General features: G+C 38.0%; 2 protein-coding genes across 4 annotated transcripts in view; one reads left to right on the top strand and one right to left on the bottom strand.

Annotated features, from left to right (window-relative positions):
- Positions 1-21,277, top strand: part of TMEM255B (transmembrane protein 255B) — a 57,469-nt gene extending 36,192 nt beyond the window's left edge. Inside the window, exons 5-10 of one of the 2 annotated variants that reach the window (XM_058185224.1) lie at positions 5,377-5,457; positions 10,346-10,431; positions 11,197-11,356; positions 15,053-15,196; positions 16,099-16,253; positions 20,793-21,277. In XM_058185224.1, the coding sequence (XP_058041207.1) occupies positions 5,377-5,457; positions 10,346-10,431; positions 11,197-11,356; positions 15,053-15,196; positions 16,099-16,253; positions 20,793-20,805 (639 nt within the window). In that variant the 3' untranslated portion in view covers positions 20,806-21,277. Of the gene's footprint in view, positions 1-5,376; positions 5,458-10,345; positions 10,432-11,196; positions 11,357-15,052; positions 15,197-16,098; positions 16,682-20,792 lie in introns of those variants that run through there. The other variant, XM_058185225.1, reaches the window with a different exon arrangement.
- GAS6 (growth arrest specific 6) overlaps positions 21,045-26,727 on the bottom strand; it is a 47,167-nt gene continuing 41,484 nt past the window's right edge. For both annotated transcript variants that reach the window (XM_058185223.1, XM_058185222.1), the window contains one exon: positions 21,045-21,570. In XM_058185223.1, the coding sequence (XP_058041206.1) occupies positions 21,419-21,570 (152 nt within the window). In that variant the 3' untranslated portion in view covers positions 21,045-21,418. The remainder of the gene's footprint in view (positions 21,571-26,727) is intronic.

Below are 26,727 nucleotides of genomic sequence, written 5' to 3'. Positions count from 1 at the left end.
TTTCATTCTTCTAGGAGAGGGGTGGGTGCTACAGTCTGAAAAAACTACCTACAATCTGAAAAAGAATGGAGCATTATATAGTTCTGTATGAAAAGTACTAGATTATTTTTGGTGCATATTACCATATTTAATGCTAAAACATACAGATAAAGCATTGCAAATTGTATATATTCACTGTTTACGATGTATGAAAAATTAAACCTTGTATCAATTAAACCAAAGTATCTAGATTACTAAATTCTTTTATCTCAATTTCAGTATTATTCTTTGATTTAAACCTGACCTGGTTTTTATATTTTATAACTACCAAAATAGCACTGAAATGATGTTTACAGAATATAGATGTTTTACTTTCTATCAAATGTATTTTAATTAACAGACTGTAGCTATTATGCATTATTGTTACTTGATAGATTGAAGTATAATTTATGTTGATTTTCTCACACACCTAGGCTCAAAGAGTCTGTGCCTGGAATATGTACCCAAAAAGCATATTCATACTTAAGAAGTCAAATTAAAACGTATAGTGTCAAAACTAAATGAGAAAATATCTCAGCGTTTTAAGAGTCTCTGCCCAAGGTATATGTGTTAAAATGATGGAAATCTAAAAAATGGATAAAATTGCAGGATGGTCTTTGCCACAAGGTAGCAATGAAGCTAAAGTCTGCAAGAATAAAAGTGTGTACAGCAGCTAGTCAATTTGCGTTTTCTGATCTTTCCTTGGTTTTTTTGCCCAGCGGGTCCTGTTACTTCCTCTAGAGGGCAAACATGCTCTAATACGCAACAAAGTTTTGAAATGTTATGTCCTGTTCAGACTGAAATTAAATAGGTTAAAAATTTGAGTTTTATGTATATAAAAAATAAATAAAATAAATAAAAAATCTAGATTGCAGAAAATATGACTTCTGCAACAGAATCATCAGTGCTTGGAATACTTTAGCTGACTCTGTGGTCTCTTCCCATAATCCTAATAGCTTTAACCAAAAACTTTCTACTATTGACCTCACCCCATTCCTGAGAGGACCATAGGGGGCGTGCATAAGCGCACAAACGTGCCTACCGTTCCTGTCCTATTGTTTTTCTTTTCTTCTTCCTATATATGTTTATATGTGTATATACTATATAATCTTTTTGTATGATGTTGTGACAAAATAAATAAATAAATAAATAAATAAAAAGAATTAAATTGGCTAATTTTGAAGTTGATAGAATAGAATAGAATTTTTGTATTGGCCAAGTGTGATTGGACACACAAGGAATTTGTCTTGGTGCATATGCTCTCAGTGTACATAAAAGAAAAGATACGTTCATCAAGGTACAACATTTACAACATTTACTGATGTGGCAATAATAGCAACTTGACCATGTAGCTGAAGTCTTCCAATTCAGCAGGTGCTATTAGTGGTAGAATGGTTGCTTATCTGGGAGCTAAACACCCACTGTAATATCCCATATTTTGCCAGCAGATCTACCAATGTATTTTTTGCACACATAGGCCAAAAAGGGGACAGAAATTAACTAGAATATGTAAGACCAGAAATTAACTAGAATATGTGGAAGGAATTATCAAAGTTGTAATACTATTGATGTGCATAAAGTCTTTTTTTGTCAGCAATAGTAGTTGTTGATTAAAGTACTTCAAGAATCCTTGGCCCAATTACTCAATCTTTGGAAGGGTGTGAATTTACTGCGTAAAAGGGACAAACAAGAGCCGAAGTGGGTAGTAAGAAGTAATTTCATCTATTTGGCTTCTGGAACACTAATATTTGTGGCTGACCACACCTGTCATGCGAGAATAACTGTCAAATGTCTCAAAAGTGTAGTGCAGTGTAGTTTGAAAAGTTGAACAGAATATGCTTTATGAGCAGGAAGAGTCTTAATACTCGATGGTGTAAATCAACTTTAGTTCCATCATCCATTGTGGCTCTGGTAGAGTATGTCTGTTTTTATCTTTAAGCTTGAATTTAACTCTATGATCTATGTCATGCTTTTTGCATAACTATACATAACATGGTTAATGCCACGTTGCATTCACTTCCATATATTTTAGTCAATGAACGTATCCTGTTTCTTCATTTCCTCAATTCTCAGAACCATTTCTTTGTATGTTCTGAACGTACAAATCTTGCTCTCCGATACTTTACAAAGGAAATGCCCAATATCATATTCATGGAAGTTATCTACCAAACTGCATGAAAATTACAGTGTTCCTGTTAAAAAGCTGTCAGTGTTTTTAATATCACACAACAAATCTGAAATCTGAAAGAATCACTTTCTAAATAAAAGGCGCTCCAATGGCTTAGGACCGGGTTATTTACGGGACCACCTGCTGCCACCGATAGCCTCCCATCGACTTGTGCGCTCCCACAGGGAGGGTCTCCTCAGGGTGCCGTCAGCCAAACAATGCCGGCTGGCGACCCCCAGGGGGAGAGCCTTCTCTGTGGGGGCACCTACCCTCTGGAACGAGCTTCCTCCGGGATTACGATCACTCCCCGACCTCCGGACCTTCCGACGCGAGCTCAAGACCCTTTTATTCCATCGCGCGGGGCTGGCCTAATGGATTATTGTTTTTAATTGGGGTTTTACTATTGATTTTTAACAGTTTTAATGTTTAGCCAAATTTGAATTAGATTTTTATAGTGTTTTTTAATCTATTTATGTATATTGTTTTATGCTGGCTGTAAACTGCCCTGAGTCTTTCGGGAGAAGGGCGGTTAGAAATTTAATAAACTAAACTAATTTAATAAACTAAACTAAACTTACACACCCATGTATATTTTTTCATAATTAGAAATGTTCATGGAAACTACACAGTGATTCTTCCAAGGAATCTTGGAAGATTGAAAAAAATTGGCAACTCCAAATCTCAACCAACAAATGCTCTGTCTTACACATTGGCAAAAGGAATCAGAACACAAAATACAAACTGAGTGGTCATGACTTTGTAGATGACCCTCATCTGTCAAGGACTTGGCCTACTCATATCAGATGATCAAAGTGCCAAAGCCCACTGTAACAACATCGCCAAAAAGACATTAAGGGTTGTAAACCTAATCTTGCGTAGCTTCTTCTCTGGTAATATTACACTACTAACCAGAGCATATAAAACATTTGCTAGACCAATTCTCGATTACAGCTCATCTGTCTGGAACCCGCATTGCATATCGGACATTAATACAATTGAACATGTCCAGAAATATTTCACAAGAAGAGTCTTCCACTCCTCCACTCACAACAAAATACCTTATTCCACCAGACTTGAAATTTTGGGCTTTGACAATTTAGAACTACGCCACCTTCGGTATGACCTAAGCATAGGTCATAAAATTATCTGCTACAATGTTTTACCTGTCAATGACTCCTTCAGCTTCAACCACAACAATACATGAGCACACAATAGATACAAACTTAAAGTGAACCGCTCCAAACTCAATTGCAGAAAATATGACTTCAGCAACAGAGTGTTTAATGCCTGGAATGCACTTCCTGACTCTGTGGTTTCATCCCAAACCCCCCAAAATTTTAACCTTAGACTGGCTACTGTTGACCTCACCCCATTCCTAAGAGGTCTGTAAGGGGTGTGCATAAGAACACCAGCGTGTCTACCATCCCTGATCTAATGTTCCCTTTAATTGTATTCATTTTATGTATTCAATTCATGCTTATATATATTATCTAATACGTACTTGACAAATCAATTAATCAATCAATCAATCATCATCATCATCATCATTATCATCTTAGGTGAAACTTGTTTCTTACTCAAAGACTGAACTGAACCATCTACTCTTTGAGCCATTAAAATAATGGCCATGTCAGGTTTTGTTTCTTAGCCAAGCTAATTCCATTCAAGGACATAGAGATATTTATGGTTACTTAATATAGTATCATAACTTGCTTTTCAATGTGAAGAGATTTCATTTTTATAATTCAAAAACTAAAAATCTATCAAACAAAAATAAGATAGAATAATTAATAATGGAAATTGATAAATGAGCACTTTGAAGTTTGGCTTTCGTATATGATGGGGTTATTTCTATTGTATCCAACTTCTTTTATAATTGCTGTAGAGGTAAGCTATTGTTTTTGCTTTGTAAACATTAAAATGTCTCAGTCAACCCTCCAAGGCATAATAGTGGTCTAACAGAAACATCTACGATGGAATTACATCTGTTATTGTTAGCTGTTTTATTTTATTGGCATCTGTTATGTTGACTATTGATTTAAGTTTCAGTAATCATAGATTTCTAACATATTTGATTAGTCTTCTAACAATTTCCCAAAGTCAAAAGGGATCAGTGTTAGTTCTGATTCATAAGATCTGGTCTTCCAAAATAACTTGGTAATAGGGAAATTTATATAATTGTACTCTAGATTTTACCAGACTGCTACCTTCAGAATGTGTTGTACACCCTCATTATGTTTTGTGAGTTGAAAAGCACTGTGATAGAGAAGATTGGCATGCTCAGAAACAAATAATGAGAATGTAAAAGTTCAAATTGAGCGCTTGCTATCTTTCTGTTGTGCACCAAAAGCAGAAACTAACTTTTTGGTGTTTTTTATCTGCTGTGGCAGATAATGGTTTCTATATAACTTAAAATACCCTTGATGTCATAGAATAAGAGATGTTATCTTACATTGATTAAAACACTACTAATTCCCAAAGGGCTTAAGGGAAGATTGCAAACATTTCAGAAAAATAACTTGAGGGCAGATTCCATGGTATTTTTCTCTTCTCGGATGCTACTCTGTCAATGAGAAGGATTCTTAATTCCTGCCCATCCTGTGTTGAAGCGCCCTCAGAACTGCTTCAGAGATTTGGAAGAATTTGATGGGAACGAATTCATTATGCCATTAAGTAGTAGTGGCATAGAATAGTCATCTTAAAACTATTCCTTTCTTCTCTACCTTTTGAGAAATCTGATCTAAATATGTATTGCTATAATCTTCCAAACATTAATGCATGATCCATTGTATGACTTACTTCTGTTTTAGACATGTACACAATTATTTTCCAAAAATAGAATTTCCTGACCAAATTGGAGGCTTTTACTAAAGGATTGGACAGTCACTTGTCAAGAATGGTATAGGTCTCCTGCTTGAGCAGTGGGTTGGACTAGAAGACCTCCAAGGTCCCTTCCAACTCGTTATTCTGTTCTGTTAAATTGAGTCAACGCTATAATTAATTTCCAAGCAAATCAGTGCATGCTAAAGAGGAAATAGTTGACAAAGTTCAAAATTACAGTATCTGTATTGTATTTCACTTAAAACCTCCCAGAGCTTAGCTGCATAGGGGAAGTAAAGACAGATCTGTAATGTAACTTAAAGCATATTTTTAATTCTTCTTTTTTTAATTTCTTCTTTTCCTTCTTCTAGGAACCCAGGCCTTTGTATACTAAAAGGTGCCAGTATTATACAAGTGGAATTGGATACTTATTTGATGCCTACCAGACAGAGGTAAGCTATTATTGTTAGATTAAGATCTAGCTTTGTACAGTACATGGAAAGGTGACTTACAAGGTGACTGTTTTTTAATCTCAGCACTCAATCACTGGAGGTTTATTTTCTGTATTTTGGCAGCAAAGCAATGCTATTGTATGTGTGGCAAGAATATTTGCTTTGGAACAGAAGTTCATTCCATTCTTGTTACATAAATGATTTGTTGGAAAATGCCATTGCTCTTTTCCTGCGGATGTTTGCGCGGAATGACATTCGGTCAGATGTACCCAAGTTACCTTAATAGCTGATGATTTATATTGGCCCCCGAACTTCAACTATTAATTGTAATAACCTGACAAAATTCAAGAATGTCTGCAGATTCTATCTGGAGTTCTTCTGGTCTTCAGTCAAGGACAGGAGCACTCAGGCACAATCCTGGGGTGAAGTAACATTTTGGTTCCTGTTACTCTCAGGAGTTTTTTGTTGTTGTTGTTGTTTTGTTTTGGCAGAGTATACTTCCAGCCTATTGAATAAAGAGAGCATTCATGTAAACAAAACAAAAATAGGATGGGGATGGGGGGAAACCCCAAGAGAGAATCTAAACTTAACCAATTCAATGAACTGCTGTTTTCTGAGAAATAAAATTAAGGTGAGCTTATCGATTGAAAGTTCAGCGGTTCGAATCCCTAGTGCCTCGTAACAGGGTGAGCTCCCATTACTTGTCCCAGCTTCTGCCAACCTAGCAGTTCGAAAGTATGTAAAAATGCAAGTAGAAAAATAGGGACCACTTTGGTGGGAAGATAATAGCATTCTGTGTGCTTTCGGCATTTAGTCAGGCCAGCCACATGACCACAGAGACGTCTTCGGACAGCGCTGGCTCTTTGGCTTAGAAACGGAGTTGAGCACCGCCCCCTAGAGTCGGGAATGACTAGCACATATGTGCGAGGGGAACCTTTACCTTTACCTTTAACATGTTTGCATATTTTTCACCTATTTTGAACAACACATTCTGCTTCTGTTACTATTGGCAAAAGCAAGGGAATTCTACATATATTGATGCTTAATGCTCTGGCTGCACCCTGCTTCTGAAGTTTGTTTGTTTGTATCTTTATTCCTTTTTACAAATAGCTCAAGGTTCACCATTTGACTCTCCTCTACAAGATGCTTCACTGGCCCCTGTAGAAAGCAACTTTGATCTCTAGCAGTTTTAGGATTTTTACTTATTCAGGTGGTTTTTTGTTCCATGCTTAATTACTCAGCAAATATGGAAACCAGTTCAATGAACAGTATCTGCCATCCTGAAAATTGACAATTTCCCTTACATTCCTACCCATTTTGGCTGAACAGCCAAGTGGCTTTTGTCTCAGGAGCCCTGAACTCTGACATCAATTCTCAGGACATATTTGAAGATTCACATCATTGCTCTTAATTTTCTCACACTCTAAAACATGCAGAATTGTCCCAAAAAAAAAAAATCAAGATGGTGGCTGCAACAATCTGATGAATGCAGTGTCAGTTTTTCTGTGCCTTCTCTGGACATCACAACTACCATCTTGACGTTTTTTGTTTTTTTTTACTATAGCTTGCAGACAGCCCTGGCATCTTTGAAAAGCAGTTACATAGATTCATTCTAATTTGCTCATCTCTGTGCAATCCATTTATGTTATTAATTTTTCATATGGAATTTGAGGTTTTGCACATCTGTCTTAGTCTATTAGCCTCACATATTTGTCACACAGAATTGATTTTGCAGTGTCTGTGAAATGTGCTGTTTTCAAAGCTAGTGTTTCAAAATGGGGATTGTAGAAGGAGATAATAGAAAATAAATAAAGCAGAACTGAAAATGCAAATAATGCATATTGCAAAGTTCCAGATATGCATCATTGCATGTTCTTTTTATGTCCCAGGACTTACAGGAATCATAATGCTTAATAATAGCAAAACTTTAGCTCTTACAAGGGTAACCTCAGTAGGAGCCCAGCTGAATTCCTATCAAGTGAAGAAGGAACCTAATCCAAATCTGAAACAACAATGAAAAATGAAATGAAATCTTATTGCTCTGAAAACAATTGCTGTTTCCCAATCATGTTTCAGAAAACAGAGACTACTTCCAATCTTGGATCAATTCTAGGAAAAAAACGAGGAGGAAGTGGGGAGGATTCCATTCCTGGAAAAATGATTATCTTTCCCTTTATTGATGTGGATAGGTTTTCCAGAGTTGAAAACTAATGTAAAAACAATGGATCAAAGAAAATAGGGATCTCAGAGCAGCTCAGAGCTAGCCTACATTTATCCCTTCCCACTGATTGAAATTGGATGACTTAAAAACAACAACAACCAGAAGCTTTAAATTCTCCTCCTTCCTCATTTCTCCCCTATTGTTTCTTCTACCTACAGGGGATATTCCTCTGCCCTGGTCCTATTAGACCTCTCAGCGGCGTTCGATACCATCGATCATGGTATCCTGCTGCGCCGGTTGGGGGGATTGGGAGTGGGAGGCACCGTATACCGGTGGTTCTCCTCCTATCTCTCCGACCGGCCGCAGACGGTGTTGACAGGGGGGCAGAGGTCGACCGCGAGGGGCCTCACTTGTGGGGTCCCACAGGGGTCGATTCTCTCGCCCCTGCTGTTCAACATCTACATGAAGCCGTTGGGTGAGATCATCAGTGGTTTCGGGGTGAGATACCAGCAGTACGCTGACGACACCCAGCTGTACTTTTCCACCCCGGACCACCCCAATGAAGTTGTTGAAGTGCTGTCCCGGTGTTTGGAGGCTGTACGGGTCTGGATGGGGAGAAACAGGCTCAAGCTTAATCCCTCCAAGACGGAGTGGCTGTGGATGCCGGCACCCCGATTCAGTCAGCTGCAGCCGCGGCTGGCTGTTGGAGGCGAGTTACTGGCCCCAAAGGATAGGGTGCGCAACTTGGGTGTCCTTCTGGATGATCGGCTGTCGTTTGAAGACTATTTGACGGCCGTCTCCAGGAGGGCCTTCCACCAGGTTCGCCTGGTTCGGCAGTTGCGCCCCTTCCTTGATCGGGATGCCTTATGCACAGTCACTCATGCGCTCGTTACCTCTCGCTTGGATTACTGTAATGCTCTCTACATGGGGTTCCCCCTGAAGTGCGCTCGGAGGCTTCAGTTAGTCTAGAATGCAGCTGCGCGGGTGATAGAGGGAGCTACACGTAGCTCCCATGTAACACCGCTCCTGCGCAGACTGCACTGGCTGCCTGTGGCCTTCCGGGTGCACTTTAAGGTGTTGGTTATGACCTTTAAAGCGCTCCATGGCTTAGGACCTGGGTACTTACGGGACCGCCTGCTGTTACCATACGCCTCCCACCGACCCGTACGCTCCCACAGAGAGGGACTTCTCAGGGTGCCGTCCGCCAAACAATGTCGGCTGGCGGCCCCCAGGGGAAGGGCCTTCTCTGTGGGGGCTCCCACACTCTGGAACGAGCTTCCCCCGGGTTTACGCCAAATACCTGACCTTCGGACATTTCGTCGCGAACTCAAGACTCACCTTTTTATCCGCGCGGGGCTGGCTTAAATCGGGATTTTAATCTTAAATTTATTAATTTTAAACGGGGTTTTAGTATGGTAAATTTTAATCATTGGGCTAATTTAAATAAGTTTTTTAAATCGTATTTTAAATCTGTATATTGTATTGTCGGTTTTTTATTATGCCTGTACACCGCCCTGAGTCCTTCGGGAGAAGGGCGGTATAAAAATCAAATAAAATAAATAAATAAATAAATAAATACCAACCAGGTTCTTAGCAGCATCCTTGCTCCATCTATGAAACATCTCTGGGGTTTAGGATTGTCTGGCCAGAATTGCTGATTATTACATCTGAGTTGTGAAATAAAATAATATAGTTTTCATTCCTTCTATCATTTTTTTCCTTCCTAAAAAACAAGGATACATGATAATAAATTACGTAATGGCATAGGCTCTTAGAATTGAACGGGCCAAGCCCTGTCAAGGCAAGATCCAGTTGAAAGCATCCCTAAAAGATGGCAGTTTAGCATAGTTCCATAATTGGGAGCCCAACTTCTTCCTGGATAGAACATTATCACACAGATTCCAGTGGCTTAAAGTCCCCTTATCCTCAGTATATTATATAGATATATAAAATACCTTGGAACATCTTTATTCATTGACAGCCAGTTTGGTATAGTGCTTAAGACAGTATTTCTCAACCTTAGCAACCAAGAATTCTGGGAGTTGAAAACCACTCGTTTTAGAATTGCTAAGAATGACAAACACTGAGTTCAGGCATCAGGCTAGAAACAAGGGGCTGTGAGTTCTAGTCTTGTCTTAGCCAGCTCTATCATTCCTAAGAAGGAGGTAATGGCAAACCACTTCTGCAATCTTGCCAAGAAAACTGCAGAGACTAGCCCAGGCAGTCACCAAGATACAAGAATATCTCAAAAACACACATACCTATTAACAGCCTCTTCTACATGTTCTGGGCATTGCCGTGCTGTTGGTAACTATTATAAATTATGTCCTCAGGGACAATAGCAGCCATCTATGCAATCAGAAAACATGTTGGGGAGTTACAGTTCAACCAGAGATAAACAGGGAAATCATCTAAGAATCCAGATTGTCCTCAATCCTGCCTTTTCATCAGTTATATGGGATACATATGACTAGCCTAGCTAGGTTTGCTCATCTTGGAAGAATGTTACTTGGTGGGACAAGGAAGGAATGTCTGTGGGGCAATTTCTTTGGAATTGCAGTGAAGGCCTTTTTGTTCTGGTGAAGGACAACGCTATTCAAGCAGCCCAAAAGCAAATTTGACAGTACTTTTTTCCTACTCTTCTGGTGGCTCCATATAAGAAGAGATTCAGCAATAGTCTGGTACAATGGGTGGCACTAATATTTATCAATTGCCTTCTCTTTACAGGTGACCTGTTATGCCTTAAATAACAAATGCCAGCTGAAAGTGAAAAGTAACACATGTTACTGCTGTGATTTATATAACTGTGAAAAGTAAGTATCTCTTAGACCAGGGTTAGAGACCCCAATCCCTGGTCCATGGACGGTACCAGTTCATGGCCCATTGGGAACGGGACTACTCAAGTGGCGGGCTTCATTTGCACATGCACAATGAAGCTTCATTTGCACATACATAGGAGCTAGATCCATGGAGCCAGAAAAGTTGAGGACCACTGCCTTAGATCAACCCTGTCATGGGGTAGCTGTGGAGGGGGAGAAGGGAACTTTGTTGTATGTTGCCCAGAGTAACTTTTTGTGAGTGTGGGGCCATATAAAGCTCTGGCTCGATCTGGAACTCTGTTATTGGCTGCAGAGGCCTTCAGGAAAGCCTTGCCAGCCACAGAAGGAGAGGTTCCTGAAGACCTCTGACGCGTGCAAGTGAGGTTAGTCAGTGGATGACATCTCCCGAAAATAAAACCTGGTGACTTTTTTGGTGGCAAAAAAAATATAAGACAGGGTCTTATTTTTGGGGAAACACGGTATTCCTCCTTAAAACTATAAATGTTTTTGCATTCTTTGTATTTGTCTCAGTAAAAAAAAAAATACCAGCACCTTGCTATAGTTTTTAATCTTACCAATTTACCCAGACAGCTTTTGTTAAAGGTGCGGGGGTGGGGGACGGACAGGAAAAGAAGGAGTTAATACATTCTAATAGATGTTATTTCAAAGGAAGAACTAGTATAAGAGAGAAGGGACAAAACTAGAATGGTACCATTTTGCTTTTCATCAGATGTTAAAGCTCTGATATCCTTTTTGCAGCTCAGAACACTCTACCAGTTATTATGAATTCCTTGGAGTAAGCAGCTGTCAGGATGTGGTTCACCTCTATCGATTGCTTTGGTCATCCACCGTCTTAAACATCATTGGCTTGTTCCTTGGCATAATCACAGCAGCCATACTTGGGGCCTTTAAAGATGTGGTAAGTCTTACCTGCTATTGATGGACATTAATCCATGCTAGCATGTTCATGTTATCCTGGCAAAATAAAATACGAATATGTAGTACTGTGGACTTGAACCCAGAGTATGAATGGCATGTGCTAAATTTATACTTATATACATCCTCCTTAGAGGCCTGTTTTCCTGGGATGGCTGAGGTGACCAAGGAAAAACATGTGTTTGAATTAAATAGTTGCTGATGGTGTGTTCACACAGCTCAGAATTACTGTATAGTGTCCTGGAGGGACTCTAAAATTAAATCTAATCCTGGTGACCATGGATAGACTGTGTTCATATTGTTTTCTTGTCAACAATGTCTATATGATTGGCCATTACTTTCTTCAAGGACATTTACCTTTTTGAGTCACTTCCTTCTGTTCTGGATGCATAAAAACAATTTCTAAGGACAGATTTTATGAGATACTTCATAGATCTAATTAACTGGCATGAAACCAAAACCAACTGAAGCAAGATTCGCTCTCTGCCTGTCACTGATTTAAATAGCTAATAGTATCACTTATAATTTGACTAATGAAAGAAGTACAATTTGAGATAAATCTTGTCATTTTAGGACAGCCTAGAGATGCTGCATGTGTATTGCCATTAATCTGAGTCCTTCGGGAGAAGGGCGGTATAGAAATCTAATAAATAATAATAATAATAATAATCTGTGCATCAGTGCTTAATTTAGAATTTGCAGGATGGATAACTAGGAATGAAAACATTAAGGGACATGCCAGGACATTAATAAACCTTGAAAATAAAGTTTAATAACAATTTTTCCTGAATATACTCACAGCATTTGAGTTCAAGGATTTGACCCCAAACAGTCAAGTGAGCCCAAATGGAGAGGAAGGTTTATGGAACTCCAATCACAAAGAAACTGTGTAAAGGGATAAAGCAATTGCCATTCCCAACCCCGCTTCTCTTTCCTTTCTAATGCTCATCCCAGGGCTGGGATAATTAATAAGAAGATAATTAGTTTGTACATTCATTGGAGAGAAACGGATTACAAGAGAATAAGCAGGCACATAGTGAGGAATACACCTTGAAAGCAATATGCTACTGCTGTCCCTTGCCTGGTTGTTTTCTATGAGTAGCTTAGGAGGCCAAAGAAAGCATTAGTGTGAAACTGACTGGGGTCTTGTCCATTTCAGATAGCAGCACAAAGGGGGGGCGGCTTTCTATTCAACAAATTAAGGTTTACAGAGCTGAGTGTCTTGCACTTAGCATTTTTTTAGGGAAGCACTGTCCTGTAAAGAAAGCTTGTTAGAAAGTGATAGCTTGTTTAAGCAGTGTCTCTGCTGGGACGGGGGTGGGGGGTGGGAGGTGGGGGAGGGTGTGAAAAAACAGGTCAGGTACAAGACAGTGCATTAGATTTATGCTATATCTTCCCTCCAATTTTAACTCAACTCCAGAAGGTTGATTGTGGCAGCAGCCCGAAGTTAGCCACTAAGCTTCCTAGTGCACAGGGGAGAGTGGTCCTAGCTTAGCTTCTGAATGGCAACATATAGCTGGTTGAGTATCAGTCTGCCTGAGCATCTTCTGTTTGAAGTTCTGCTTCTCATCTTTATTTTGTAACACTCATGACAGTTGGTGAGGGAAAGATGGAAGGCATTCATGACATACTTAGAATTTACAGTATCTATGCATTGGGGAATCAGTAGACTCCAATATATCTCATGTATAGCAAAGGTCCTTACAGCTCATTTTCCACAGAAGAATTTATGGTTCACTTCACAAACTGAGAATGTGGCAATGAAATTAGTTCAGGAACTTTAAAACGAAAAAAAATTCAAAATGAAAAACAAATGTCAGCTTTCTCACTAGATTAAAATAACCTAGCTTGCTGCAGTATGTTTACAATTCCTAGGTTTTTCCGTTTACAATAATTTTCACCTAATCATCTTAGTTAAATCTCACAAAGCTGCTTATCTAGATTTCATGCAATTGACAAAGCATTTATCTTTCTTACCTTGAACAGGACTATCATATCTGAGCTGCCAAAATCTTAATGCACCCTACATAGTGGAAAATTAGAGTTTTCTCTATTGGTTTGCTGCCTTTTATGGATGTCCAGAATTTTTGCAGCTCAGATAAGAGTACATCTATTTTTATTTAATATACTAATGACTTATCAATTGAATCTGCACTAAATATTCTGCACTTTAGTTTCTTTGGAAAACTCCAACATTTTTAGTGCTTTGGGGCATTGCCTTTTTAAAAGAAAAAAATCTAAAGAATTGTAATAAGCACATGCCATTGTCTAATAGGGCTGTGCAGCATTTGGAATTTGAAATCTATTACACACTTCTATCCAGCTGTCATCTTTGTGTACATATACTGAAATTTATAATGTGTTCTCTGCTGATCATATTTTTTAAAAATAGCTTTTATTAAAATATTTTTATTAAAAAAATACATGCACAATAAGAAATACATTCAAACATATAATGAAGTAAATGTGAAAAAGAAAAGATCAATAAAAATGGGCATAGACAAATGAAAAGAATGGAAAAGAGCAGAAAAGATTAATATATACTTGTATATATTAATACTGTATATATTAAGTTTTATTAATATATAAAACTTCTGATCTTCCTCGTGGCAGTTTTATATGCAATTCTAATCAAATTTAAGATTACATCATAATTCTCTGCTGGTCATAAAGTTTTATCCTCCATGGAATATGCCTGAGTTGCTATTTTTTAGAATGGACTGTGCCAACAATGTAATTAACATGGATGGTGGGATGTAGTTAGGGTAAAACATGCTTGCTTACAGAAATACCTTGAACTTTTGGTTGGCATCGCATACCGAGTGATCAGACTTCACTTTTATTTAAAAGTTTGACAAAGTTATACTAACTGCTCATGTTAATTAATGTGGACAATTTTATTTTATTAAGTATTTATATTTGCAAACTGGGGCCTGGAAATAAATGACTCTTTAGGAGACACAAATCAAGATTTGCTAGGCAACTGAAAGAAAGGCAACTTAAAGCAGTCATGCAGTGCTGAGTTGGACTTTTTATATAAAAATCCACTCTTGGCAGAAAGCAACTGCCAAATCCCACCTCCTCCTGTGTAATATCAAGTCTGATGGCTACTATAGTTAACCGGGAATACTGCAGTTGCAATTCGTTAACCTATGCCTGAAGCATTGTCTTCAAAGAATGTTTCTTCTTGCCCGAATGAATAGAATACAAAAAACTGGATTGTACTAGAAACAAATGGTCAAAAGACAACTGAAGGAAACAGAACTTTTCTGCTAGATGTTGGCCTACAGAATCCTCTAGCTCATTGTTTCTCAACCTTGGCAGCCTTATGACGGTGGACTTCAGAATTCCCCTCCCAATCTTAAAGCTATCTAGTTTTGCTCTAACACTTTGCTGCCCTGTAGTGTTGTGTGGATTTTTGCAGCCTTAGAAAAGAGAACTTGCCAATCCGCATTACTAGCTCCAAATAAAAGCAGGCTTGTTGCCAAAACAGTGGACTTTTAAATGGGGTAAAAGAAAGATTGATTTCTCTTTTTAAAAAGCTTTCATTTGCCCATCTATACAAATGGAATGGCGTATTATTTAGGTAGGGGTGATTAATGTATCAAGGGAAAAAGTATTCAGTATTGAAATCGGACTTGGAGAGGAAGTAAAATTGATTCATCTCTTGCCATTGCAGGTGCCTGTTTCCCAAATTGCCTTCAGCTCTGCTCCGCCACCACAGATCCTTTACAATCCTGCTCAGCAGATCTTGACATATGCTGGATTTTGTCCTTCAGCAGCTTCTGTTCCTCATTATCCTTCCTATCATCTGCCCCTTCAGGTAGAGTACACGAGGTGTGCCAATACATCTGGCATTCACAGTGCCATCCTGGATTGCTTTTATAATGGGGAATTTTTTGTGTGAATCTATGGGTGCATATTGGCTACTCTAATCCAAGCCTGTGCTATGAATACCAGGTGGACAAAAGAGCACATTTTCGTGTGTTATCAGGAATATCTATTGCTACCACAGCTTAACATTTATATTAGTATTTCTCAAGCTTAACAATTTGAATAGACTGGCTGGTAATTCTAGGAACTGAAGTCCTCGCATCTTTATCACTTCTGATAAACACTGATTTATAAGGTCAACAGAAATGGGTTTGTGCAGAGAAAGAATCAAAACAAAGCAGATAAATCAGAGTTTTGTTGATATTGAAAGCTAACACAGACAATGCTTACAGATCGTGTTAAGCCAAGAGTTGCTTTACCAATGGTCCTTGGACAAAGCAAGAACAAGCAGAGTCAATCCTGCAGATAAGCACAAGCTTGTTTGTTTGCTTTATTGCTTCTGGCAATGGACAAAGAATTGGGCCAAGACTAAACTAACCAGAAGCTTGGGATTCTGGATTTAAATGTCACAATAAGATATAATTAAAATAACCAAAGAGTTACCCACTTAAAAAGTATTTTCAAACTGTGGTTTGTTATATATAAACGTGTCTCAATCCTTCCTTTTGTTTGGCTGGATTCTTACATCATCACACCACAATAAAAAAACTCACCATTATGGCTTAGGCTTGAGAATGACGTAGATTGAAGTAGGTCAGGTGCATGTGTGTGTGCAAAACTTTGAAGTGGCAAATCCAGAATTTGGGGCTTGGAAATTTTGAAGTATATCAACATACATTTACTGTTTTACACTTCAGCTTCATTGCAAGCTTTTTCTTTGTCTTGGTGCAGCCTACCGGCAATTTCCCAACATCTTCGTCTACTGATGTATCTTTAGCTGATGACCCCCAGCCACCTTCTCAGGCCAGCTGTAACCATGCGGTGCCTCCTAATGCTCCTCCATTATACACACCAGCCTATTACTTGTCAGGTGAAAAGCCTCCACCGTACGTACCATAGCCAATAGATTATTATCCACCTGTTTTTGAAAAGTAAAATAGCTTTGGCAGTGAGAACAATGTGTGCTGACTAGGTTAGCTTCCATTCATTAATGTCATTTTGTGTGGCATTGTATTTCACCATTTTAAGTCTCAGTGTCAGAATGGAAAGTGGGCAGCATAAATGTAAGCAAATAATTCATGAAATCAATGTCAATTGACTACAATTAGCAGTATCAAGTGATTTATTTTTCACCCCAACAAAGGTATCTTCTCTGGCAAAGTCACAATTGACTGCATTTGAGATTTACGTCTGGTTAAAACTTAAGATATTTTTTTAAAAATAGTATGACTTGACTCTTATTTACCAAGAAAAACCCTTAAACTGATCTACATCTCATATAACTTCATTAAATCCTAATTAAAAATGGCATTTATTTTCATATGTATCTTTCAATAACTGTCATTTGTGTTTTCCCTATAAATTTGTATGCAATTTGTGACCCGAGAAGAGCAGAATCCCAAAATTATGATGCAATCTGAGATCTGTGTTCAGCTACGTTTCCTTTAATATGTGGACCAAACCAAATTGCCCAAATTTCCTGATGCAGAACTATATTGAGTTGTATTCAGAATCAGGTATAATAATAAATAAGGTTAATCAAAACTAAAATAATATCCCTACAGCCACCCACATAGGTTAGCAATTCAGATACACATTTGTTTCATATGTGTTTTAACTCTCCAACAACCACCATCCATTTTTTCTATAGGAATGCAAGGTTTATCGAGCTTTTCATTTTATTATGCAAAATCAAAAATTTGGTGATTTATTTTATCTCCAGTAAAAAAATTTACCTAACTATTTCTGAGCATATATATAGCCAACTGTCTTAGGAAAAGAGATGTCTCTCTGTTTTTCTGCTTATTCAGTATCTTCTTTTGGGTAAAGATGTCTTCCAAAAGATTGTGGCAGTTATTTTACAATAAAATATTATGTACATATTTTTCATATTTTCAGGGTATGCATTTTATCAAAAGGAGGGATAAATAATCTAATCTAGTATGATCTAGGTTCTTCCCCTTCCCACCCCACGATACTATATTGAAACATGGACTATATTTTAAATATTTGGATTTGTTCTCCTTGTCTGAATAGTTTGTGCTGTCTAAAACCTAATACTGCTGGAAATAAAGTTATTGCTTTCTGCAAACTGCAGATTCAGCCAATTAATAATTGGGCACAAGAAAGGACATTGTTAAAGGAATCTGTTGGGAAAGAGAATTTGGGGTTCACCAATTGTTCCAAAAAGGTTGGACAGAGTTCCTTCTCTCCATTGCCTGTCCCTCGCTTAAAAACATTCATGTTGTCAAAGTCTCAGAAGGCCATGGGAGATACAGCAATAGTAGGGTTTTGTTGTCTTTCAGTCAATTATGTCCGATTCTCAGAAACTTCCTGGACAAATTCCTGCAGTTTTCTTGCCAAGGGTTTTTCTTCAGAAGTGGTTTGCCATTTCCTAGGGCTGAGAAAAAGCAACTGGCTCATGATCACGGAGCAGGCTTTGTGCCTGAACCAGACTAGAACTCAAGTCTCCCAGTTTCCAGCCTGATGCCTTAACCAGTACACCTCTGCTAGGAGGTTATTAGGGCATGCTCTTCTATTTCATTATCCACAATAAACAGAGAAAATATATGCACAATCTGAAAGAAAAAGGATTGGTCTTGGGGGAAAAGAATACTTAAAATTAGAACAAATAAATGTATTATATTCCCCAAATATCCTCAATAGTCAGTATTGCCAGCCATTCTTCCTATATTATTATATATTTATAATCTAATAACGTTTCTCTGAACAGGTTAAATGAAGAGATATATGCTTGTCACTTTTTTTAAAAAAAATTGCATAATAACACTTCGCACTATAATGTAAACACATATTTTAAAGCTTAAAAAACACTTAATTATCTGACAGTGTTTCTCAACCTTATGAACTTTATGATGTGTGGACATCAACTTCCAGAATTCCGCAGCCACTTGGTTAAGGAATTCTGGGAGTTAAAGTTCACACATCTTAAAGTTCACAAAATTGAGAAAAACTGATCTATGATATCCAGTCAATTCTGAACCTTATATAACTCATTACAGCCAAGAACATTTATAAAATAAGAAAAGGTTGTTTTTCTTGATTCCTAGAAAACAACCAAGCTCAGAGAGAAGTAAGGACTCATTTCAACCCTGAACTACAAATATTCTATTAGTTCTAAACATGCTTGATTTGGTATAATGGGGATTCTGAGACTTGTTCTTTAAAGTAATCTGCTTTAAACAATTTTTTAACTGAGTAATAATTCCGTTGCATGAAGGGGCAGTGGAAATTTTTTTAGAATGAAGTAATTTGGGACAATTAAAACTATTTTATAAATAAATAATTTAGTGCTTTAAGATATTTCTGACCACACTGAACAAACCAATATAAAGGGAAACTTCCATTCCTAGACAGGGCGTAGTCCTGGGACAAGAAATTTCAGTAGTGTAACTCCTAAAGTAAGATAATTAATGAAAGTCTTGGAATCTGCTAGGAACTAGACAGGAACCCATATAATGCGTGGATACTTGCTCCAACGTAACACGCCTGGAAAAAAAAAACTAGCTTGGGGCAAAATGTCTGTAAGAAGAAAAACTCAACCATAACAACTTGTTAGCACTTTGGTGACAGTACTTAGCTTCCTATCTATTACAGAGTACAGAGTCTTCAAACATACATGATATACTATAGGCAGTGTTAAGAGATGGCTAAAATCAACCCAACCAGCTCAGTGTGTGCTGGTTGCATATTGCATACTATATTTGCGATAATGAAAAAACTAGAAAGGTTCGTTATCTTGTATACCTAACAGCTTAAAAAATAACTGAAATTTGAGCCACGTCAGTATTTCAAAAGACTGAATTCCCTATTTTTACATCTCTGTTCCAGAGCTATATCATCCATCTGAGAGCAAATTAGGAGACAGAAATTCTAGAATACCAGCAAAGTAGAAAAGTGGCTGATTTAGTATAATTAGAATTAGTAATTCCTATTCTCTATATGATGAAATTTCAAGCTTAATTGGAACTTAGCTACAGGGTTTACAGTCTCAATCATGGTAGATTTTCCAATCATGTTGAAAATATTACCACATAGTTATGCTCTTTATATTTTCAATGAGAAAGGGGTAAAAATATAGTGATATATATTTCCAGGCATGTCTGTGTATGTGCATGAAGAGAGAATACATGAACAGATGAATGAATGCAGGATAAATGCCATGTGTCTAAATAAAATCCTTTAAAAACATTTTTGTGGGCCTCTTCTTACATATGGAAAAACACCATCACAAAATGATGATATAAATAGGATAACCAACATTTTCAGTACTTCAGAAAGCATCCAAAAAAGGTGATAAATCAGAGGGCTACACATATATTACTACAAATATACATTATGTTTTGGCAAAAGCTAAATGTCACCTCTTTTCTCCCCAGTGCAATACTGCTATTCTAGTTTGTCAAGCAATCCAATTAGTAAGCTGCTGATAATGTTATAGAGACATAATGTAACTATACTACTTTGTAACTACCCCCCTAAAGATAAACATATATTGCTTTACTCCTATATTTTTTTCAGCTTTAGATGGGCTGAATTTGAAAAAATGCTGTTAGATTGGGATTGTAAGGCAAAAGTCCTGGGGTAAATAGCTTTCCCAATCAGAGAAAGGCAAACATATTCTGAAATGACACACACATCATCTGAATAAAAAACAGCAAGCAGATGCAATAATTTAGGAACAGCAGGACAGACATGGGCTATATAAAAATTCAAGAGAGCCCAAGCTTGTTACTTTTCGCAAATTAATTTCTTAATGGGGTAGTTATTTGTAGCATATTAAGACTTTATAAGGCCAATCTGTTTTACTAACTTTTATTGGATTCTAGGTTAGCCTAGAAAACCACTGGGTACATGGGAAAGGAAAAAGGAAGACTGAAAAGAAACACTTGTGGCATGGAGAACCCTATTCCCAGAATGTAAGAAGCTGGAAGCAGGCTGGATGGAGCTCATTGGGTTAAACTTGATAAATCCAAAACATGACTTCAGCCATCCTCAATGAAAGTGTTCTACTCTGTAGAGGCTGAAATTGAATTTAAATGCTGGGTCCTCCTTCCTTTAAACACTGCACTTATCAAGTTTCAAGAAATAGTTCCTAAACTGCTTCTGCTGCGACACTCTTTTTCTATTTCGTGATCCTCCTACTCTTCTGGAGATCCCAATCTTACTGGATAAAGTCAAGTTTACTTTTGTTTATTGTGAGAAAGAGAGCTGAGGGAACCGGTTATCCAAAGATAATCAGGAAAACGGATTTAAAATCCATACCATCCTTTGAATAAGTCAAAGGAAAAAGGAAAGAGCACTCCATCCTATGCTTTTGCATCCCATATGTTTGTACTGTATCCAAAGTGAGAATAGCATTAATATGAGGATTTTATCTTACAAGTTTTGATTTTCCATTACAGATTATACTTTTGACAAAGGCAAAAGGAACCAAGAAAGGAGAATGGAAGCCACTATTGAACATATGGATTTAAATGTTCCTTGTTCTCTCCATAATTGCTGTTTGCCATGAAAGATTTTTCTAAAACCCAAATCCAAACTTATGTCTAAATTAGATAGCAAAACACGTTTGCTAAACTTAAGCTTTGAATGGGAAAAATGTTAAAATCTCACTGCCCATGTTCACCTACAGAAAATGCTGTCCTTCCATCGAATAATTCAACAAAAAGTTTTATTTTTTTCATATTTTGTAAGTTAGGAAGCAGCATTAAAAAAATACAGAATTATTTTTAAACATTCAGTCCACACAAAGTAATTTACCAGCAACCATGAACTGTCTTTCAACTACTCACCTCAGACAATAATTTGCAACTTCTGGTTATTAACATTAGTCTTCTCAACTATTTACAAATATATTACATATTTTAAATCCTCTCAAGCAAAGAAATATTTCAATAATTAACACAGTAGATCCTACATAACTTCAGTGTTCAAGGGAACTATACACGCAGTGCTGGAAATCTGAATAATTTATAACTGAAATGCACATATGTTGAATACAAAAATTCTGTGTGTGTTGCAGTGGCATCTATTGACCAGTTTCTACTGGAGGACAAGAATGAGAGGTGATGTCATTGGTCTTTTGGAGCGCCTCATCTAAATCCAGAGCTTGATTGTTAACTTTCACCGTCATGCAGCCATGGTAGGAAGCAGTAACTGGAGTTGAAGTGACAGGAACATCTGTGGTGTTTTTAAAACAAGAACAACAAAGAAAGACATCTTCAATAAACACTACTACCAAGCTCCTCATTCTTCTTAATTTCAAAATATATAGAACAATTGTTCTTTTTGATGTTGTAAGTAGTTCGTGTATCTTATAATGGCTATATGAACAGTAGAGTCCCAGTATGAAAAGAAATATTCACAAAAAGGACCTTTGCAAATGAAGAACCAGAACTTATATCCTGGAATGAATTCTATTTTCTTAACACTTCTACTTTCAATTTTTAAAATAAATCTTAACTCCCCAGGTGATGAATGCAGCATCCTGGTCCAGGTTCTGCCTCTTCGTACATACATTGATGTAGAATGGATCGAAATACCATTTTCTTATCTTACCAACTTTGCCCCTCTTCTTAGACAAAAGGTTAATATACAATACACATAACAAACAGGAATAGTTTTGATTTCCCCCGCATTGGTTAAAGCATCATGAGTTTTTTTTAATCACACCCATGCAAACATCTCTGTACTATACAATCAGTCTCTGGGATGTGTATTTATCTCCACTGCCTTGCTGGACTCAGAAACACTGCAAAATCACAGTTTTTGTTAAAATGATGAATACACAAGCATTTATCATTTGCTTTCCTTGATCTAACCTGCCAATTAAGTTTTAGCCATAGAAGCTAGTCCTCAACCTACGACCGTAAAGGGCATGTTGTGATGGTTAAGCGGGATCACCTTGGTTAACGACTCCCATCCCTCCTCTCCCTGATGAACTCAAACGACCATGCAGGTCATTAAGTGGAGCATGGAGTGCCTCTGGAATGGGAGAGGCCCAGTGCAGGCCCAGACCCACCTCCTGTGGGAGTCCCAAGACCTTCTCCTCACCCCAAGACACCACATGCTCTGCTTGCTGCCCCTCAAGGTTCCCACAGCCCTTGGACTTGCTTCCGTCCGCCACACCAGGTCACCGCAGGCCATGTACAAAAGTACAAAAAAACTATACTTTTCATATGAAACATTATTTTCTAATCTATAGCACCCTCCCTTCTCTCCCTGAAACACATGGGATGTAGTTTCTCCAATAGGCCTTGGGTGATATCCAGAAAGAATCAGGAAGAACTTTGCCCTTATCAGGAATATATTACCTAGCTGGGAAAAAACAAAGGAGCAACTTAATGCTTGGATGGGGTGAGGCAGAAAACACAAGGAAAGGCAGAAATCAGCTGACATTTGCATTCCACTTCTGCAGGATTCCTCTACAAACCAATACTTTAAACTCTTGCATCTGTAAAAACTCTTCAAGTACTCAGAAAATAAAAGTAAGGAGCAAATAATATGCCACATTATCTGAGTAAGTCTTGTATATCCAAATATCCATGGTTAATTAACAAGAATGACATAAGTACAGTATTTAAGAATCAAGGCCTTGGTTTTTTTGCACTAACTGTAACAATTACTCCCTCTCTATCCTCTTATATTTCTGTGTTATCCAAAGAAACCTTTTCTTTCCAGGAGCTGGCTCCCACAGATACAGACATACATATATACACACAGTGCCTCTTTAGTACCCATTTGAAAAGGCAGAGATAAATCTAAGTTTAGCTCAATAATAAATTTAATCTAACAGGATCATAGACAGACTTTTACTACAGGCTTGATTACTGTTAATAACTGTGTAGCAAGAGAAATAACATAACATAACATAACAACAGAGTTGGAAGGGACCTTGGAGGCCTAGTCCAACCCCCTGCCTAGGCAGGAACCCTACACCATCTCAGTCAGATGGTTATCCAACATTTTCTTAAAAATTTCCAGTGTTGGAGCATTCACAACTTCTGCAGGCAAGTCGTTCCACTTATTAATTGTTCTAACTGTCAGGAAATTTCTCCTTAGTTCTAAGTTGCTTCTTTCTTTGATCAGTTTCCACCCATTGCTTCTTGTTCTACCCTCAGGTGCTTTGGAGAACAGCCCGACTCCCTCTTCTTTGTGGCAGCCCCTGAGATATTGGAACACTGCTATCATGTCTCCCCTAGTCCTTCTTTTTATTAAACTAGACATACCCAGTTCCTGCAACCGTTCTTCATATGTTTTAGCCTCCAGTCCTCTAATCATCTTTGTTGCTCTTCTCTGCACTCTTTCTAGAGTCTCAACATCTTTTTTACATCGTGGAGACCAAAACTGGATGCAATATTCCAAGTGTGGCCTTACCAAGGCATTATAAAGTGGCACTTTCACGTGATCTTGATTTTATCCCTCTGTTTATGCAGCCCAGAACTGTGTTGGCTTTTTTAGCAGCTGCTGCACACTGCTGGCTCATATCTAAATGGTTATCCACTAGGACTCCAAGATCCCTCTCACAGGTACTACTATTGAGCAAGGTACCACATATACGGTACCGGTGCATTTTGGTTTTTTTGCCTAAATGTAGAATCTTACTTTTTTCACCCCATGACATATTCCTATATTCACTGATCATATACTTCACATACAGTGGTGAAATCCAATTTTTTTTTACTACCGGTTCTGAGGGCGTGGCTTTGTGGACATGGCAGGGGAAGAATACTGCAAAATCTCCATTCCCACCCTACTCCAGGAGAAAGATACTAAAAAATCCCCATTCCCATTCCCGGGAGAAGGATATTGTAAAATCTCCATTCCCACCCCACTCTGGGGCCAGCCAGAGGTGGTATTTGCCAGTTCTCTGAACTACTCTAACTTTCCACTACTGGTTCTCCAAACTGCTCAAAATTTCCGCTACCGATTCTCCAGAACCTGCAGGATTTCACCGCTGTTCACATATACTAAAACAGAGGCCCTCAACATTTTGGACACCAGGAACCAATTCCGTAGAGAGATTTTTCTGCAGACCAGAAGAGATACGGTTTTGCATGTTGCCTGCATCCCGTAGATAGGGTTTTCCTTCTTTGCATGGACTGGTTTTTGGCATGCCACAGACTGGTGCCAGTCCATGGACTGGGGATGGAAACCCCTGTACTAAAAAATACAACTGGGCCTTCATTAAGAATTGGTGGAATGTACTTTACTTCTACATAACTATAAGAAAATGTCTGCAATTTGACAAGTTGACTTTTCTGTCACTTAATCTGTTGTTGTACAAGAGCAATCCTGAAGCAAAACCAATGGTGGACTATAATATAATATAACAACAGAGTTGGAAGGGACCTTGGAGGCTTCTAGTCCAACCCCCTGCCCAGGCAGGAAACCCTACACCATCTCAGTCAGATGGTTATCCAACATTTTACTGCTGGCTCAGGCCGGTTCTAGAGAATCTGTAGTTCTGATGATCAGCTGGCCCCGCCCACCTGCCCCTGTCCTATCCTGACCTATATTTCCTTCTTTCTGGCTCAGCTGATTCACACAGCACAGCTGATTTCTGCGCTTCTGCTGTTCTACTTATTGGGGCTGCCATAGAAGGTAAGCAGCTGAGTTTCAAATTGCTATATTTTGAACATTGTGCGCACATGTGCACGGCGCGTGAAGCGCACTCACAGAATCAGTTGTTAAACCGATTACAGCCCACCACTGAGCAAAACTGATACTTATTTTGCAGCATCAACAACACAACATCATCAACAGTAATAATAATGGTGTTTTCCCATATAGCTTGAAATAGCCCTTGTAAAGGAGGTGGGATAGCGTGGCAGATGTTTTTGATGTTTGATAGCCGTGTCCCGAGTTATTCAGTATTGTTGACACATGAATCAGTGCAATGACAAACCATAGTGGTGATATTGAGTCTCCTTGAAAGATTCTTCTCTTGATGTTAAATTTTCCCAGTCACAATTGACCATCAACTGTGTCCTCCATTATGCCATTGACCTTTGCATAAACCTTCTGATATTTCTACTGCCTCTGATTATTTCTAGACACTTGATTAACCAATCATGTGGCAGGGAGTCGAATGCCTTCCTGTAACCAAGCCATGCTACATTGAAGTTGGTCTTCCTTCTCTTCCAGTTTTCCAGAATCATCTTGTCAATTAGAAGTTGATCTTTTATTCCTCTACTGTTTGGGCAGGTTTTTTTCTGCTCAGGTGGAAAGAACTTATTTTCAGCTAGATGCTGTTGGACTGCATTAGCTATCACAAACAAGTAATTGGCCTGTAGTTGCCTGGTCCTGTCCCTTTTTCTCAATCTTTTGTTATTGGGTAAATTTTGCCAGATATTAGCCACTCTTCAATTTCACCTCCTTGCAGTATGTTGTTAAACTGCTTGGTGAAAAGCGAGAAAAGGTAATACCAATGGTAATTGGCATCTTGGGTGCAATCCCAAAATAACTGGAGCACCTCTTGAACACCATTGGCACTGACAAATTCACCATCACTCAATTGCAAAAGGTGATTTTACTCAGAATAGCTTACATCCTCTGATACTTTCAACACCATCAAAATCCACATCTGCCTAGCCCAGGTCATCTAGTTTCAACATTTGGCAGACTGTGCAATGAACCCTAATAAAATAATGAAAATAATGAATGATAATGAATAGACCAAGTATATGATATGGAAAAATAATGAAAATAAAATAAAAATCATAATAGAAACTCTCTTTAAAGCAGCCATGTCCTTCCTTAGGACTTTTCCTCAGTTTGCACCAAAAGGTTGCATAGCTCTAAGAGTTACCAAATGTAATCAATGTTAAAATGTGCCTTAATCCAAATGATTACAGGAACCATAAACACATATGGATTTTGAAAATTCTATAAAAATTATTTCAGAATTCTGAGTCATTATATAAAATATTCCAAATAATCACATATCTACTGAAAAAAATTGGCAGTGGTGGAAGCTACTGATCATTTGATGATAGCCATATGAAAGCATTTCTAAGCATCAGGAATGGTATTTTTATGACCTCTGCACATCCAGCAATTGTAATAGACTCCTGTACTATTTCCTGTAAATAACTTGAACTGCACTGCCTAGGTATTATACAAAGAAGATCATAATGTTTGCTGGTGGAATATATTTAATTGCAGCTGAATAACAGCCTCTGCATGCGAAATGATCTGATGTGGCTGAATTATACAAAAGAGTAGCTAGCCTTGAAGGGAAATCCATCACCGGTTCTAATATAATGGACAAACGTTCAAGGGAAAATTATTTGCTCTTCCATGAACAATGTACATATTGTATGTTATATTAAATAC

Source organism: Ahaetulla prasina, chromosome 5 (genome assembly GCF_028640845.1).
Source record: "Ahaetulla prasina isolate Xishuangbanna chromosome 5, ASM2864084v1, whole genome shotgun sequence".
NCBI classification, from domain to species: domain Eukaryota; kingdom Metazoa; phylum Chordata; class Lepidosauria; order Squamata; family Colubridae; genus Ahaetulla; species Ahaetulla prasina.
The sequence above is the reverse complement of the archived record's forward strand: the minus strand, read 5'-3'. Positions and strand labels throughout refer to the sequence as shown.